Here is a 17,307-nt window from a genome sequence, read left to right as displayed (position 1 = left end):
ATAGATTGCCACTCCAGATGGAGGTTTCATTTTATTTTTGTGAATTTGGTTGAGCTAGCTCTGTGCACGGATATAAGCCTTTCACAGGATTAAATGTGGAGGCGTTGGCTGTTGCATCTTTTCCAGTGAATTCCTCAGGTTGATTTTACTTGTGTGGACTTCTTTTTTTCTGAACCGAGTAGAACCTGTGCTGCTCATAGGAAGAAGCTGGTGGCTGAAGCTTCTTGTGGTGTGGAGATAAAAGCAGAACCACTTGCCGATGTCTCCAAATGCAGCTACTGTTTCAGGAGAAGACAATGGTTCAACAGACCAGAGAAGGGTCATTCATTCTGTCTTCTGAAGCTAGCGCTCTGGTCTGTTGCTCCCTTTGCAAACAAGGATTGTTTGGGTGCAACAAGCTTGGATCCCAGGGGTGGACAACATGCTAACCAGGAAGAGTCAAATGGGGGCTATGTAGGTTCATAGTGCATCCGTTTACTTAGTATACCTTTTTAAAGTGTTAATGGCACTTTACAAAGTACAAGAGACAAGGTGCCTGAATCTAGGAGCCAAAATATTGACCCACAGAAGGGGCTGAGGGGAAAATTGCCAGCAAGAATAAACATGGGGCAAAGATATGTTTATTTCAGTTACGTGTGCCAACTTGCAGTATGATACAAGGATCAAGGTATACAAAATGTCCTGTCCTGGATTCTGTTCCCATCATGGCTGGCCAAAAACATGTGAGCCGGACAAGACATTGATAACTACCCCTGTTCTTCTGTAGATATTTACAGCAATACTGCCTCTGATCATGGAGGTTCGGTTTAGCTGGCCTCCAGAAAAACCAGTGATAGAGTGAAGAAGTTGTGTGATTCTAATTATTTTTAAAAAATTGTAAACAACTGAAGCAGGTGCCCATCGCTGTGTCTTATAGCAGTGAAACTCTGCAAGCTGATTATTCATTGTATGAAGAAAATATATTCCTTTAATCAGCCCACTTGGCGGCTTGCCTGATGCCACCTGGCTTTGTAACATTGACCAATTTGGTCAGCTCCCACAGCTTTTTGTTCATGCAAAGAAGAAAGAGAGAACTTTAAATGTCTTCTGCTAAAATGCCCTCTTCCAAAGTACTCGTAAAGAAGGAGTTGAAGGACCAAAACAGAACTTATTTTGAATGCAGAAGATGCCATGTTCAAATCCCCAATATCTCGAGGCAGGGCTGGGAAAGGCCGCTGTCTGAAAACCCTGGAGAGTTGCTGCCGATCAGTGCAGGGCATACTGAACTAGATGACTTGATTCATATCGTAACTGGGACATGGCTGGGAAATGCTGGGAGATGTCGGACTTTCTTCTGTCTGCCCATGCATAGAATCACACCCTTATTTGATTTATATCTGACTCTTTGGAATTGCCACTTGCAGGCTCCCTTTTAGAAATTTCAAGCAGACAGCGGCTCGAAACAACCAACCAAAGAACCATAGTAATGTCTCCTAAAAGGCTGGCATGCCACGCGAGCCTTCCTGTTCCACATGTGGAGGCCACCACTAAAAGGCTCTCCCTCCCTGTTTCCTGTTTCCGAGGAAGGAGGCACCCAGAGAAGGGCCTCCGCAGATTTGCATGCAGCGCTTATTGGATGTGTTAAAGGTTCTAGCACTGATGAGTCCCGTTGGCCCGAATTGCTTGTTTGGAAAAGGAAATGTGGGTGGGCCCCAGCGTGTGGTTATACATAGCCACTGTCTTTGTTACAGATGCCTCCTTGGGGCTGACCTCCAGGAGAGAGCCGCCACCAATCAGAACAGGCAAAGCTGGCTTGACTGGACAGCCAGCCCAGCCAGCCTATTACTAGGGGAGGACGTGTAGCTCAGTGGCAGAGGTCCCGCTTTGCATATCGAGGGTCCCCGGTTCAATCCCTGGCTTCACCAGGTAGGGCAAGGAGAGAACCCTTCTGGAAATCCTGCAGAGCTGCTGCTAGTCCGTGTCTGGAATATTGGACTCGATGGACCAAGCATCTGGCTCCGGTAGGGCAGCCACTGATATCCGCAGTGCCTTTTGTCAGGGACTGTTTTGCCAAGTTCTCAGGTGAGCAAAAGAGGTCCAAAAAAGGTGCCTTCCCTGCTTCCCCCCTTCTCCTCTGCACCATACCTGGTCTTAAAGCGCCCGTCGTGGCCACGTGAGGCAGGCACAGCTTTGTTTGTATGAGAAGCTTCCATCGCTGATGCAATTCCCAGGAGGTGACTGGATTGGGCCACACGCGTTTGCTGGTCTCTCCGATTCCTCATGTGTTTTCCCGTGTGTTTCCTTGCGACAGCCCTGCACAGCAGGCAGGCTAGCTTTGCACATCCATCGGGATGTTAGAAGGCTGCCAGCTCGGGCCTTCGGTGATCCTTGGCGGCCTGTTGATGGCCTGGGGAAAGGAACCTGCTCTTTTTCAAACCCACCCGTCCCTGGAAACCCCGTGACACCTGCTACAAGCTCCTGGCAGAGGGACATTTACCAATCACAGAGCACAAACCATAATTAACTAATTAATTTACTACTCCAGCATTGTGCTCAACCTCTGGGCCCCTCCTCCAAGTGCCAACTCTGAGGGAAGTGCAGAGGTGGGCAACAAAGGGGAAGGGTTTCTTGCTGGTGCCCCCCCCCCCATCTATGAAATAACCTCCCCTAATGTTCTGCACCAGGTTAAGGCAGCCCTCTTTTCTGAGGCTTTTAAAGACTGACTTGGCCACCAGGGGCTCGAGGAGGATCACCGGGTGTCGCACCAGCTCACTCTTTTTTGTTATTCCTGGTTATTATCTGTTGTTATTGTCTGTTTTTAGCTGTTAAAAACTTTTTTCTCCTTTTATGATATTTTATTCTCTTTTTATCATCTGTTTTCATGGACTCTAAACCACCTAGAGAACTTCGAATGTGAGGTGATATAGAAATAGAATAAATAAATGTTCTCAGGTAGCACAAAGATTACTGACAATTTAAAAGTGGGTTTGGCTTATTAAAGGATCTGTACACAGTCCCTCCCATGGGTTCTTTGTTTCAGAGGTTGTAGAGCTATTGTCTTTCCCCCAGCTTCCTTTTAAAACATTAATGAACTTGTCCATACATCTGAGGGCAGGATGTAAGAGTTTTCAATTTGTTTTACATTGAACAGTGTCAAAAGGAATTTAACATAATTATTTAGCTGGAAGTAGCTGGGCTTGAGTCAGGGACATTTTCTGTATGACTAATACTGCAGATCTGCAAGCTGCCTTTATCCAGGGAAAGTCGGTAAAAATAAGAATTCTGTGCAAATGCTCTTGCCATAATTTAGGTCCCCTGGAGTATACTCAGCGAGACCATTTTTTTAAAAAAAAGCACATATTTTATTCTCTGCACCCCCCAACTCCAGCAGGCTGACCCATACATGCAAGTGTCTGATAAGCAAGTTGTGTGGGAGAGAATAAATCTTTAGGACCATATTGCTCACAAAGCAGTTTTCATCCAGCACTTACTGATACTATTAGAATATCATCTTATGGTTTAATTCAGAGCAGTAAACTTTAGCTCCTGGTTTTGCTAGATTAATGGATGGGCAAGCATTTTAATTTGATTGGATAGCTTCTCCAATCAGCCAACAGGCATAAATTTTCTTTTTCTTCCCGCTACCACTCTCAGTTCTGGCATTCTATCATAGCCACCTTCCTTCCTTTTCCAAGCAACTCAAGGTGGCTCCCTTTTCATTCTTCCCCTGCTACTCTCAATCCTATCCCCACAGCAACCACCATGTGAGTGGGCTGGTCTGGGAGTCTGTGACCGGCCCAAGGTCATCCAGTTGGCTGCATGGCAGAGTGGGGACTCGAACTGAGGCAGCCCGAGCCCAAGTCCAGCACTCTTAGCCATTGCACCACACTGCCTCTCAGTTTGCAGGCAATAAACCCACACCCACACGCTAAAGTAGAATAATATATATTAGAAATTTTATTTATTTATTTATTAAAACATTTCTATGCCGCCCCTTGCCAAGGCCTCGGGGCGGCTTACAACATCAAATACAAAATACATTAAAACAGTAACAATTAAAATATATACAGTAAAATAAAATAAGCCGCCCTGGCCGAATAAAATTCAATAATATTAACATTTAAAATGCTGCTTAAATAAAAAGGTCTTCGCCTGGCGCCGAAAAACAAATAACGATGGCGCCAGGCGGACCTCTGTACAGTACTTCTAACAAGAAATATAAACTTTTATTTATTTTATTTATTTAAAACTTTTCTACCTCATCCACCACTGACATCTCAGGAGAGCTTACAATAAAGGACAAATAAAATAAAACAAGCACAGCAACCAACAACTCTAGATAAAACCCCCAGTTAAAACCAACTAGACATTAAAATAGTGGGAAAATAAAAAGGTTTTCACCTGACACCGAAAAGCCTAAAGCATTGGTGCTAGGCAAACCTTTCTGGGGAGCGTTTTCCATAGTTGGGGTGCCACTGCAGAGAAGGCCCTAATCCAGGTAGCCACCCTCCTGATCTCCTTCAAGGAGGGCTCCTGGAGCAGGGCCTCCACCTCAGATCTCAAGGGGCGGGAGGGCACATATGGACGGAGGCGCTCCTTCAGGTAACCAGGCCCTAAGCCATTTAGGGCTTTGTAGGTCATCACCAGCACTTCAGTTGCCTGGCAGTGTAACCAACAGAGGACTGTAGATGAATGTACAGACATGGGTTTGGGCTCAGTTGTGTTGAATGGAATCGGACTTCCCTGGTACCTTCCTTTCCGCAGAAGCACCTCCAGCTCCGTGAAAATGCTTGCCACGAGTCAGGCAGCCTTGCTCCACCAGGTGAGCTGCCAAGAGGCACCTGCGCAGAGCAGAGCCTTGCAGAACGCCAGATGTGCATTCAGGTGCAGGCACTGCTGTCGTTCTTTCCAACATCTAAGGCATCGTTCGCACCGTACGGTCCTGGAGTACTGAACTGCAAGATCAGAATGTCCCATATCAACAGAGCCGTTCTTTCAGCTTTAGCAGGATGATCAGAAAGGCAGATGGACCACTTCTTCCACGCTTCAGGCCAGAAAGAAGGGCAGAGTAGAGTTTTATTCCCGCCCACCTTTCCAGCAGAAGGGGCATGTTGGATGCCCACTCCAGGGCTGCTGTAGCTCCCACCCATTGACCCCTGTGTGAGAGATGAGTCTGGGCGCTGGGGAGCTTGGGGCCTTTGCATGGCATAACTGGGAAGCGCTCTGCACTTTTCCTGGTGAGGATCTGCAAAGCTTCTCTGGACGTGGAAATCTTTGCTTCATGATCCAAACTGAGCCCAAGGTTGCTGGTGCCTGGGCTAGTGATGACTAATGGTTTTGACTGGATCCCAAGTTAGCCCAAATCCGTGGAGGTGAACCAACACCTGGCAGAGACTTGAGGCTATGGGTCCCACGATCCTGCTCTTTCTCCATCCTGACTGGTGCTTACATGGGATGCAGTCGGAAACATCTGGAGGAACCAGGTTATCTACCTCTGCCCTTGATAAAACTAAGCCGAAGGAAGGGCATAGGAATAGTACTAGCAAAGCAGAGAATGCTTCTCATTTCAGGGGGTGAAAATTATGGATTTTCATGAAACATAGTAATCTTGAAAATATGGGGTAAGGGAATACAGGGCCATGTGTACTATGTTTATACAACCACTTTGGAAAACTCTAATCTGTAGCAACTTGGTAAGCACTGAGAAGAATTTCTACTGAACACCAGGGAGAATTACCTGCAAACGAAAACGACTGGATTTCTCTCCCTTCTTTTCAAACTCTTGATAAGCCAGGATGCAAACATGTCCGGGCTGCTTTGCAAGGTGCCAGTGCAGATAACGAAGCGTCGTCAGGGCTCTTCACTCAGTACCAGCCAGCATGTTTGGGCTCTTTGAGAGCCATCATTTTGTAGAGGCTGCACTTGTGAGCTCTGTGTTCTGGGAATGTTGGCGAGGATCCCAGTGTTGTGTATGATCCAGGCAGGGGAGGGAGAAATGAATGAATGAATGTTCTGATGCAATTGCCTGTGTTAAGGTGAAGCCAGCTGCAGAATGTGCTTTTGCAATGAATAATTTGTTCTTCTGACAAATATAGATGTACCCCTCAAAGTAGCAGTTATGGACTCTTGGGGCGGAAGGGAAGATTGCCCTGCAAATGGTAATCATGTCAGTTTCAGGCCACTGCTCTCCCAGCATGAAATGAAATTTGGGGCCTTCCTCTGGGTAGGAGGGGACCCTGGACACATGTGTCCCCTGGTGGGGTCCCATCTTTTGTTGGTGGCCCCTGTTGGACTTAGCCAGCACTGCCATTCCGAGCAACGCTGTAGCAGAATCCTTCCATCAGCGCCTGGGATGCTTGTGGTGTTGCTGGTGGTCCTGCAGAAACGCTGCTAACACCTCTCTGCTCAGGAAGGGTGGTCTGCCCCAGACTTTAAGCAGCTGTATGTTGAGTTCTTACAATGTTTTAGAGTGATGGTGGGCCAGGGCAGTGTGGGAAATCAATATGGCAGCCAACTGGAGCCCCAGCCACTGCCAAGGTTAATGGGTGGTGTCACCCGCCCTTATACAAATTGCTTGTGTTGCTTTGAATGGTTGAGGGAGCGACAGATGTGATGCAGCATCGGAAGATTACTCCAAGATTAGCCCTGCAGTTCTGAAGTCTGGGTGCTTCACCTTTCCAGTTTTCTCTGCTAAGGAAATGCTTTCTGAGGCTATGCCACGTAGCACGAGGATCTTGGAAGTGGCAGGCGTGTTGCGAGTGGAACATTGCGAGTACAGCAAGAGCAAAAGAAGTATTTTCTTTCCCTAACAACATGCAGACTTAGGCTCACGCAGTGAAAGTGTTCCTGTTGCTCGTGGCCTGCTGAATGCAGCCCGGTTGGCTGCCTTGTTCCTTGCGTAAAGCATACAACCCTTTCCCAAACCACACAGAAGGCAAGCGCCAGTCCGCCGTGGATGCTGCAGGAGCCACCTGCATGACTGTGTTCTCAAGCTGAATCCTAAATGCTAAGAGGCCAGCTTGGCCGCCTCTTTCCACGGAGAGGCAAAGTCATTTTTCTTCAGCCAGGCCTTTAGTACATCATGATTCCACTGCATTTATAGCCTCTTGCAAAGAGCCCAAGGCAGTTGACTTGGCCTTTCTCCACTCTATCCTTATCCTGTCTGGAAGAACACTGGGGAGTGGTTTAGCCTGAGGAGGAGTGGCTGTTCCAAAGTCACCTGGAAAGTGAGAACTGAGCGAGAACTAGAACCCACACCGCTTAGGTTCTCACAGTCCAGCACCATAAGCACCACAAAACACCAAACTGGCGACTCTCTGGTTTCTCGCCCGGGGCGTTTTGATCTCTTTTGCTCTGTTTTTAACTTTGGTTTTAATGAGACATTTTAACCAAGATTTTGCTTTTATTCTGGATTTTATTGTTAAGCACCTCGAGTGCTAGTATACTTCAAGCAACTAATGAATCAATAAATCCCACAGGCCTCCTGGTGGGGACGCTGGATGCTGTTTTGGACTCCACATCCAAAGTAGCCCCTTTCCGCATCCTGCACCAGACGCCAGATTCCCAAGTCTACTGGTCCATCGCGTGCGGTAAGTGTGTGCAGTCCCAAACGGAGCAGTCTTGAGAAGAGAGGAAGGCCACTTCAGGGTATGTGGTCAGTACGGGGGTAAAGTATCCATCTGCGCAGCACAAGTCTTTGCTTTAGCTGAGGCTGGGGAGGTGCCAGGCTCAGCTTCAAGGGTTCCGTTTGCGCTCCACCACATCAGAATTGCATCACTTTCCACCTTTGGGAGGGAGCCTAGAGCAGTGGGTGAGTGCATGCTTCGGCCTCTGGCACCTCCTGTTGAAAGGCTCGACGAGCAGGTGATGGGCAGGTACCTTTCTTTGCCTGAGGCTCCGGAGATGAACTGCCAGTGAGATCAGGCAGCTTGGACTGAATCTGGGGGTGCCAATCCTTGTTCAGCCCACAGGCCGAACTCCATGTTAAGGAAACTCACACAGCTCATCGCGAGCTGAAAAGGTCTGGAGCGCAGTTGGGTAGAATGCTGATCAAAGGCATTTGCTACTCCTGGGGGACAAGATCAGCCTGGAAGGCAGGTCCTTGTCAGCATGTTTCCTCTGAATCAGTTTCCTGACAGTTTGATATCAGCTTTAGCTTGTTACCCGAGATAAAGTAACTGGCTTTCCCAGCGAGCAGCTAAGACACCTGGACTCTCTTGTAACATGATGCACTGTGTGGTCTAGACCAAGGCCGGTTTGCCCGAGCCCTTTTTTACATAATAAAAGCCAGTTGCCTAGAACTGCGAATCAAGCGCTAGTGGCCTGGACATTTTGTCCTCTGCGCAAGCCATTCCACATGGTTGGTTGGCATTCAGCGTGAAACTGGCAGTGGGGCCGGTATGCTGGGCCCCCTTCATGATACACCCAAATCCAATGCACTTCAGCTTTTCATTGTCCTTCCCAACACTGAGATACCCTCTTGGCTCTGTGTCTATTGCTTACCTCCAATGCTTGATGTAGGCAATTGTGAAAGTAAAATAATAATAATAGTAGTAGTAGTAGTAACAACAACAGTAGTAGTAGAAAAGCACAGTAGATAATTTCTTCACCAAAGAACAAAAAATCTCCAAGGAGAATGTGAGATCAGGGCAAACTGCAAATCCTACAAACAAGGAATGACATATTAACAAGATTTAGAGAGCACTGTAAAACTTCCAAAAATAACCAGTTGCCAGGAGAGGTGGTGGGCTCTCCCACACTAGAGACATTCAAAAAGAAACTGGAAGCCATCTGAGTGGGATGGTGTAATGTGGTGTCCTGCAACAGCAGCAGGGGGTTGGACCCGATGGCCTTCATGGCCCCTTCCAACTCTGCTCTTCTATGCTTCTATGAAAAGGAAACAGTAATATGCAGTATAAAACACTATAAGGGGACGGTCTCATGCAAGTTTAAACAGAAAAAGTCCCAGCATTCCCAAGCCAAACATGCTGACCGAAGAATGCTAGGAATTGTAGGACTTTTCTCTGTCAAGGGCCAGCAACTTGTTCTCCCAACCTTTTTCTTTGTCCCTTGCCAGCGGATCACAGCAGGAGGCTTCTAACTACAATCTTTAGTATGTTAAAAGTCATTAGCAAGAAACATCCACCACGTTAAGACCCTCTGATTTTTGAGTCAGTTCTTCTCTATACCAAGAGTTGATTCCAAACTGAATTGCCCTCCTCCCTTCGCCACCAAACAGGGCTGGCACCACCCTCGGGCAAGTTAGCATTGCTTGTGGACAAGGTGGAGGAAATGCTGGAAGTTACTTAACTTCTCCCTTCATTTGACTTAATGTCAGACTGTGGGGTTGATGAGCACACACCCCTTCCCCTCTAACCTTCTTGTTCCCCAGTGTCTCCCTTTACCCAGAAGCAATTTGGTTTTCACCAGCCACTTCATTTATCTTGAAGGTCACAGGCCTAAGCATTCTGCCCCCACTGCTGCTTCTAGTTCCAAATCAGAGTCTGAAACTTCCACATGGGAATATTATATTTTGGAAAGAGTGGTCCCAGTCCTCACAACTTGAATATAATTGTACCTTAAAACATTCTTAAGAAATGGTGAAACAAAGCAAATATTGTACTGCAGAAAGGTACAAATACAAGTCAGTCTTGGAACTGACTTCTTAAAAATATAGAACAGTTAAAAAGACAGACAAAATACCGCTCTATCCTGTTGCAAATATTATAAGACAAAATTACAAAGATAATCTATAAAATGAAACCCTCATGTTTGCCAAATGCATTCTACCTGGATAATGGTCAGTGGCCAATTTACAGGACTGCGTGTTGAGAAGGCTTCAGAATGGATGCAAAGCATCCAGTCACAAAATGAGTGTTACTCAGATCCAGGCAGTTGTAAAGTAACTCCCAGGGAGTGCTTCAGAACATTAGTATGTTTCATTGTTGGTGCACAAAGACTTGATCAGGATGCGTGTCTGACTTCCTCCCCTGCAAGGGAGCAGTTTACCAAAGGAGTTGCCGCCCTGGCAGTAGAGAGAAAGCACTTCCTAAATCTTATTTTCAAGCTTTCACAATGCCTGGCTGGCTATTGGAAATCATCTCCCAATGCAATAAGACCCTTTGCCCCAATGTAAAAGCCAACAGGATGCTTTTGGAAATGGCATGCCCTAATTAGGAAACATCAATATTGCGGCTCGCCAACTTCACCGCCACCAGTTTTACTTAACTTGGTTTTGCACAGAAGCAGAGGCCTTGTAACCATAGGCAACAAGGAGCTGCATGAAAGCGAGTGAGGGGGCTGGCGGAGCTCTCCCCCCTCCGCACCCAGCACAGAAATCAAGTGGGCTCCTGCAGGAGAGAGGTCCCCGGTGCCACAGCCAGTGTGGAGAGGCGGCATGCTGCAGCAAGGGGGACGTAGTGAGTCCCCCTCCGCCCTGAGCCTCGCCAGTTTTGCGAGGGACTATTTTGTGTGTTCGTTTAGAAGCGGGCTGCAGGCTAAGCTCAGGTTCAGCTTATCATTGAATGTGTGTGGTTGGGATTGGGGCCATGGCCCTTCATGGAAGGATCCAATCGCATGCATGTGTAGATGGGGGGATGCCAGGGAACACACCAGGAGAACGCTGGGAGTTGTGGGACTTCTTGCTGTCCAAACACGTCAAGAAACCTTCCCCGCACGACCATTTTTTCCTCCAAAATTGCCCCACCCTCTCATTCTTTGGAGGTTAATGGTTATAAGTGAACATTGCGCATGGCACCTGCTCGGTTTATCCGTCCCGCAGGCTGTAGCCCCACCGGGACTGTGCTTTTGGCTTTGCTTTCCTCGCCTGGCAGAAGGGAATGTCTTGCAAGCCTCAGCAGAAGTGAAATGCACGTAATGCAATTTATCCTTACCAGGAGCCAGCAGAGAAGAAATAACGGCGCACTGGGACTGGCTGGAGAACCACATCATGAAGACCCTCTCGGTGTTCGATTCCAACGAGGACATCACCAGTTTTGTGCATGGGAAGATAAGAGTGTGTATGCCGTCAGTTATTCTGAGCCTTCTGCCCACAGTCTTTCCCCAGAGGGTCTTGCTGGTAGGGCCACAAGCAGCTGAGTAGACATTGAAAGGCAGAATTGAAGGGGGTGGGTACAGGCCCACCTTTCCCCCTTTTAAGGAAATTTAGTAGCTTGCTGTGGTATGTTGAGAGTTGTGGTCCTTTCTGTTTCTTTTCGTGTCTGAACATGCATAAAATCATGGCCATAGTCAAGTGCGACTCCACATCATCAGGGCTCCCGTTGCATCTGTGCTTCAGTCTCTCATGCCTTCCCCTGCTCTCAGTTCTTCAGAGTGCTGGGACAGGGGTGAGGTGGGCTGGCTGGCTCTGGAGCTCAGGGAGATGTGTGTGCAGCCCGGCTCCTGGCTTTTGAGCAAGAGACCCCCCCATGAGCCTCGTCCCTCTGTGCATTGACCTTCTCACCCACATGGCCACCGCTGCTCTGGCTCTTCCTTCACCACTTTCTCATTCTCCCCTGGCCTTCTTGGCCAGTAGAGAGTTCAGGAAGCCATGGCATCTCCTGCTGCATTGCCTGGTCCAGAGCAAGAGGCAAGTGAACAAGCAGGTGGCAACAGAGGAGAGGAGGAGCAAGTTGAGCACCCTGCTGGGGTGTGGGCCCTTGGCAGGTGCCCAGCCAAGCCTACCTTTGACGCGGGTGCCAAATGACCTCCGATGGATGACTTGGGTGGACTGTCTGGTCTTCAGCTGCTCCTTCTTTTCCCTAGGGCTTGATCGCTGAGGAAAGCAAAGGTTCTTTAATAAGAGAGGATGATCCGGAGAAGTTCCGCGAGGTACACATGAAGTTTGAGAAGTGTTTTGGGCTGGCTGAGCAAGAGAAGCTGGTGACGTACTACTCGTGCAGCTACTGGAGAGGCCGGATGCCCTGCCAAGGGTGGCTCTACCTGAGCACCAACTTCCTGAGCTTTTACTCCTTTCTGTTGGGTGCTGAAAGTAAGTGGAGGCGAGCCATTCATTGACTCCTCTGGGGCCTTGCCTTGCCTGTTTGTGTATTTAGACAATACTTTTGTCATGAGCCAGTCTCTTCTCCCAAGCCTCTCTTCTTCCCCTTCCCAGAAGATGGACAGGAGAGGCCAAAAGCTATAGCCTTGTATTATGTTAAAAATCAGCCAGACTGGCTGTATGATCCAAAGAGGGGAAGGTAAAGTTATCAACAAGAACCTTCTGTCCAGTGAACGAGCTGGCTAATTAGGGGTTGGATTCTGCTCACACTAGGAATTGATTCCAGACTGTGTCCCCCTCCTCACGTCATCACCAAATATAGTGTGCTGCTCCCTCAGGGAGGTTCCCACAGCTTCTGAGTGGAAACACCAGGCATAACTTAATTGATTCGTGTTCTTGACCTGACGTTGGTTGGATGGCAACATCCATCCTGCTCTGGCCTTTCCTCTTCCACAGTGTCTGCTCCAAAACTGGAGATGGTTTGCTGCCTGCCTTATCTCAGCACTCTCTGGCCTTGACATTTTGAATAAGAATTCCGACCCTGCCTCTTCCGACTTTTGGAGCCTGAGGTGTCTGCTATAGAACACTGTATTTTTCGGAGAAGCTGAGCCGTCACTACAAATTTCCTTTCCTTTCTGTGGTCAGATATAACAAGTGATTTTTAATGGCCTTTTCATTCTTCTTCCTTAAGGTCTTTGCATTCTTCTGTTTTTACTTAAATGGGTTCTACTTCCCTTCTATTGTCCATACAACAACCCTATGAGGTGGGCTAGGCCAAACAGTGGTGACTGCAGTTTGAACCTGGGTCTTCTTAGCCCTAGTCTGACACTTCCCTCTGGAAATCTCGAAATCACAAGCAGTTCATTGTATACAACTCTGACTGCAGTTCTAAGTACCCTGAATACCAGAGGACTTACTTCTGAACGAGCCTGGCAGTAAGGCTTTGGTCCCGCTTGCATTGAAGTCCCTGGGGCTGACTTGGAGTAGAGGTGAACAGTATTAGACTTCCTGGGCCAGACAGTTGCCAAAGGGGTCGAGTCTCTTTGGTACATCTTCTGCTTTCTAAAAATAGCATATAAATATTCATTCCTGGCTCATTAAAATGCATTGCATTTAGCATGTGCTTCAAATAGCTTGTTATTTCAGATCAAGGGTGAACACTCAATATGGCTCTGTGAAAGCTGTGATGTTTTAATACATTTCAAATCGCAGATGCTCACCACGACAGGCTGTAGGGCCATGCCCCCAGGGGAAGTCCCAAAATGCCAGTCTTGATCTGTGTGTAAAATATAGGTCCTTTGTAAAGTTAATGGGTCTTAATTGCCCATTTAGGGCCAGACCTACCAAAGTAGTTCTCATTGCAACAGGGAAAGTCAGAATGATCCTATTAACTGGGTTCAGACAACACAAACTCAAGAGTTGAGCTTTGGTTGAAACATGGGTCATCATTGAAATGCGCATTATTGTGTTGTCTGAACCCAGCAAGCTGTAGCTTTTATTATGCACAAGCAAACCACAAAGACAACCTATGGTTTGTTGTCGGGTTGTGAGCGGTGGGTTGTGCACCGTCATTTGTTGTCTTGGTTGGGTTCAGGGAACATGGGTGACCAATGTTTTGCCAACAACCAGTGGCGCAGTGACAGCCCCCACTTAACCCGTGCTCAACCCATTTCCCCCCAGCTACTCTGAGGATTCAAGCAAAGCTTGAAGTAGAGGAACTCGGAGGATGTCTCTGCCCCTGCGAGTTGAAATTCCCAGCCTTTCGACTTAGCAAATGCTGGCTCTGCTGCCTCACTGCACCAAATGTGTAGCCTGCAGAAGTCCCAAAATCTCGAATAGGAGGCTGCAGATTGGCAAGCAAAGAATCTTCTACCCTGCAGCAAACAGCAGCATTTCTGTGCTGGGTTTCCCTGCTCCAGCAGAGTGCTTGGCTTTTGGCCGATCGCAGAGCATGGGCAGAGTGCTCATCCTTCCTCGGCCAGCCCACTCCCTCCCTTGTATGTGGTTTGGTGTCACCTTTGGGTTCCAGCAGGACGAGCCCTTCCGGAAGGCCAAGGAAGCAGATTTGGGGTGACGCAAAGACAGCAACTGGTTAGTTATCTACTCTTAAAATGATGCTTACGGCAGCTTTGCTGCCAGCAAAGCGGGAAGAGGCAGCTGCGGGGCTTTCTGCCTTGGGTGCCAAAATGGCTAGGCTTGTTTGGGGTTCTGTGTGCACCTTGACTCAGGTGGGATGAGGAGCACTGCACATGGCCCCACCTCAGGCAGAAAAGGGCCTTCAACCCGTTGGGCTCCCAGGTGAGTGCTTCAAATACAGGGCTGAAATAGCACTTTGGCTATGAAGGTGTAGTGCACCTGCTGAACGGCTGTTTCAAGGTCCCATTGGCTTGGTCATGAAAGGCAAAGTTCCTTGCAGGGACCTGTTTCGACAGACCGCCCCCCAAATAAAGATTTCACTTGAAAGGCTTTGGGTTTTGCTAGAATGGCATTGCTCCTTTAGGTCTGAGCAAGGATAGCCAGCCAATGTGACAGAGCAAGGCATGAGTCAAGTTCTCTTGCTTCCGCCTGCAGTAAAGCTCGTCATATCCTGGGATGAAATCTCCGTGCTTGAGAAGACGTCCAACGTCATCCTGACGGAGAGCATCCACGTCCGCTCCCGTGGGGAGGACCACTACTTCTCCATGCTTCTGCACATCGGCGAAACCTTCCTGCTCATGGAGCAGCTGGCACTGTATGCTGTTCGGAGGCTCTTCGACAAAGAGACCTTCGAAAGGGACCCCGTGCTCTGCGATCCCTTGCAAATCACCAAGAGGTAGAATAAAACTGCCAAAGGCTCGAGGATGGCCGGCTGACGGGCAGCTGGAGGGAAGGGGTGAGGCCATCTGGGGGTGGGATTTTGAGTGCCCTGGGAGTCAGCACCCCTGCCTAAATGTAACCAAAACAGCCACACATGGTTCCCTGGAGTTCCAAAACTCCGTGAGGCTCACCTGGCGCCTACATTGTGCTCTTGCAAGCACCAGAGGGACCCTCCTAATTTTTGCAAGAATTTTAGTCTTTCACTCTCTCTGCCTTTACATCTTGCCCTGTGTCCTAAACCTTGTACTGCTGCTCAGTTTTCCTTTGGTGTCCCCTCCTCGCTTACATGCTCTGTGTTATGGTTTCTATTATTCCGGGAGCTTGGCCTGTTGGACAGGGCAGCAATTTTGTCCACCAATGGAATCCAACTTTTGCTTCCAGGGGCCTTGAGAGCCGAGCCCACAGCGAGCAGTTCACCGCCTTCTTTAGGCTGCCCAAGGAGGAGTCGCTGCGGGAGGTGCACGAATGCTTCCTGTGGGTGCCTTTCAGTCACTACAATACTCTGGGCAAAATGTGCATTTCTGAGAACTATGTCTGCTTTGCCAGTCAGGACGGCTGCTTGTGCTGCGTGATCATCCCTCTGAGGGAGGTAGGTTTGGTGCCAGCGAAACGTAGGCGTCTCCCTGCCATTCTAGAATTTAAAGTGACTGCATCATTTACAGGATGCTCAAGTCAAGAGGCCTGTGAGTGTGTTGAATTGTTCCTTGCAGTCGTCTTCCCTCCAGCTGGCTGGCCGGCACGCCCAGCATCCAGGAGTTCTGGGAGATGAAGGGTACGAGGCTGCAGAAACCTGGCTTATTGTCTTTGTTTTTGCACGACATGTGATTTTTGCTGGGCATGTAGAGGTATTTGTAAGCCATCTGAGACAGGTCTGGAGACTGTGTAGAGACGTTGCGGATCGGTAATGTGCAATCTGCAGTACTCTGCCTACTCTCAAATGCCTCTGCTAGCACTCAGTTCAGGCCCCTGGCAAAAGCAGCCTTTCTCCTCACCCTCATAGCCTAGTGAGCGGAAAGAGCAAGTGTGGGAAGAGATGTGGGCATCTGAAAATGCAGAGCGCGAAAAAGGGCTGGCAGGAAGAGGGAAGGAACAATGGTGACTCCACCCACTTCTGGCTCTGGCCACACCTCCCGCTGGCTTTGGCCCAGCCTACTGCTGCCATGTGGCCCTTGACTAATTACCTCTAAGGGAATGTGGCCCTTCAGTCCACAGGCCCTCCAGGTAAATAAGAATGGCAGAAACAGGTGTTACTTTCTGGTGCCAGGAGGAGGCTATTGGCAGAAGACCTGCCAGGATTCCAGCCCAGTGCGGATGTTCAAATGTCATGAGATAGTGGGAGGTTCCTAATTGCACCGGCAAGACTCAGCTCCCTGGCGCATGTGCCCAGGAGCATAGCTTTGAAGTCTTTGGTAGCCACCCTTTGCCTGGATAGCAAGGCCATATTAGCGTTCGAAGCAAAGGCGCTGAGCACGGCTTTGACCTCCTGGTCTTGGCTGACTTCTCAGTCATAGCTGTGATCTCTGTGCATCAGGCAGGAGGGGTGGGCAACATGCGGCTCTCCTGTTTTGGCCTGCAGCTCCTACCATTGTTCACCACCACTTTGTTGGCTGGGGTAGATAATGGAATCGTAGAATAGTAGAGTTGGGAGGGGCCAAGAAAGGCCATTGGGAGTTCAGTGCAGGACTGCAAATCAAGCCATCCCACTCAGATGGCTGTCCAGCTGCCTCTTGAATGTCTCCAGTGTGGGAGAGCCCACAACCTCCCTGGGTCATTGGTTTCAGTGTCGTACTGCTTGAGCAGTCAGGGAGAAGTTCTTCCTGATGTCCAGCCAGAACCTGGCTTCCTGTAACTTGAGTTCATCATTCTGTGTTCTGCACTCTGGGATGATCGAGAAGAGATCCTGGCCTTTCTCTTTGTGACAACCTTTCAAGTACTTGTAGAATGCCATCCTATCTCTCCTCAGCCTGTTCTTTTCTAGGCTGAACATGTCCTCTTCTTCCAGTTTCTCCTTGTAGTACTTTGTTTCCAGTCCTCAGGTTATCATTGTTGCCCTCCTCAGAACCATTCCTGGTTTGCGTGCATCTTTCTTAAACTGTGGTGTCCACTCACAGACATAGAGGGGGCCACCTCTACTTTTAAAGCCTTAACAATTTGACATTATTTATGTATCCCAAGAACGTGCACCATAGAGCTGAGTTACTGGCCAAGAGGTTGACTTGAATCTTTGCATCCTGCAGGTTGTCGCCATCGAGATGCCCGACCCGGCCAGCAGAGTGGTTAGTATTGCTACCAAGGGGAAAAGAGCCTTCCGCTTCTCTGAAGTCAGGGACTTTGAACAGCTGGTGGCAAAGCTCAGGCACAAATGCAACATGACAGCAAGCCTGCAGCATCAGGCAAGCGTGGAGGTAACCCTGCTGGAAGCTTACCTTGTTTCCTTCTGTTGTCTAACTCTTGAAAGGCCTTTGTATGCTTCA

At 48.6% G+C, this 17,307-nt stretch overlaps 1 protein-coding gene across 1 annotated transcript in view; it reads left to right on the top strand.

Moving 5' to 3' along the window:
• TBC1D8B (TBC1 domain family member 8B) overlaps positions 1–17,307 on the top strand; it is a 36,152-nt gene that overhangs the window by 1,612 nt on the left and 17,233 nt on the right. The window contains exons 2-7 of the mRNA XM_044427378.1: positions 7,458–7,568; positions 10,875–10,993; positions 11,743–11,968; positions 14,549–14,789; positions 15,215–15,422; positions 17,071–17,238. Of these exons, the coding sequence (XP_044283313.1) occupies positions 7,458–7,568; positions 10,875–10,993; positions 11,743–11,968; positions 14,549–14,789; positions 15,215–15,422; positions 17,071–17,238 (1,073 nt within the window). The remainder of the gene's footprint in view (positions 1–7,457; positions 7,569–10,874; positions 10,994–11,742; positions 11,969–14,548; positions 14,790–15,214; positions 15,423–17,070; positions 17,239–17,307) is intronic.

Source organism: Varanus komodoensis, unplaced genomic scaffold (assembly GCF_004798865.1).
Source record: "Varanus komodoensis strain SLA01 unplaced genomic scaffold, ASM479886v1 scaffold18_3, whole genome shotgun sequence".
Taxonomy (NCBI): Eukaryota; Metazoa; Chordata; class Lepidosauria; order Squamata; family Varanidae; genus Varanus; species Varanus komodoensis.
The sequence above is the reverse complement of the archived record's forward strand: the minus strand, read 5'-3'. Positions and strand labels throughout refer to the sequence as shown.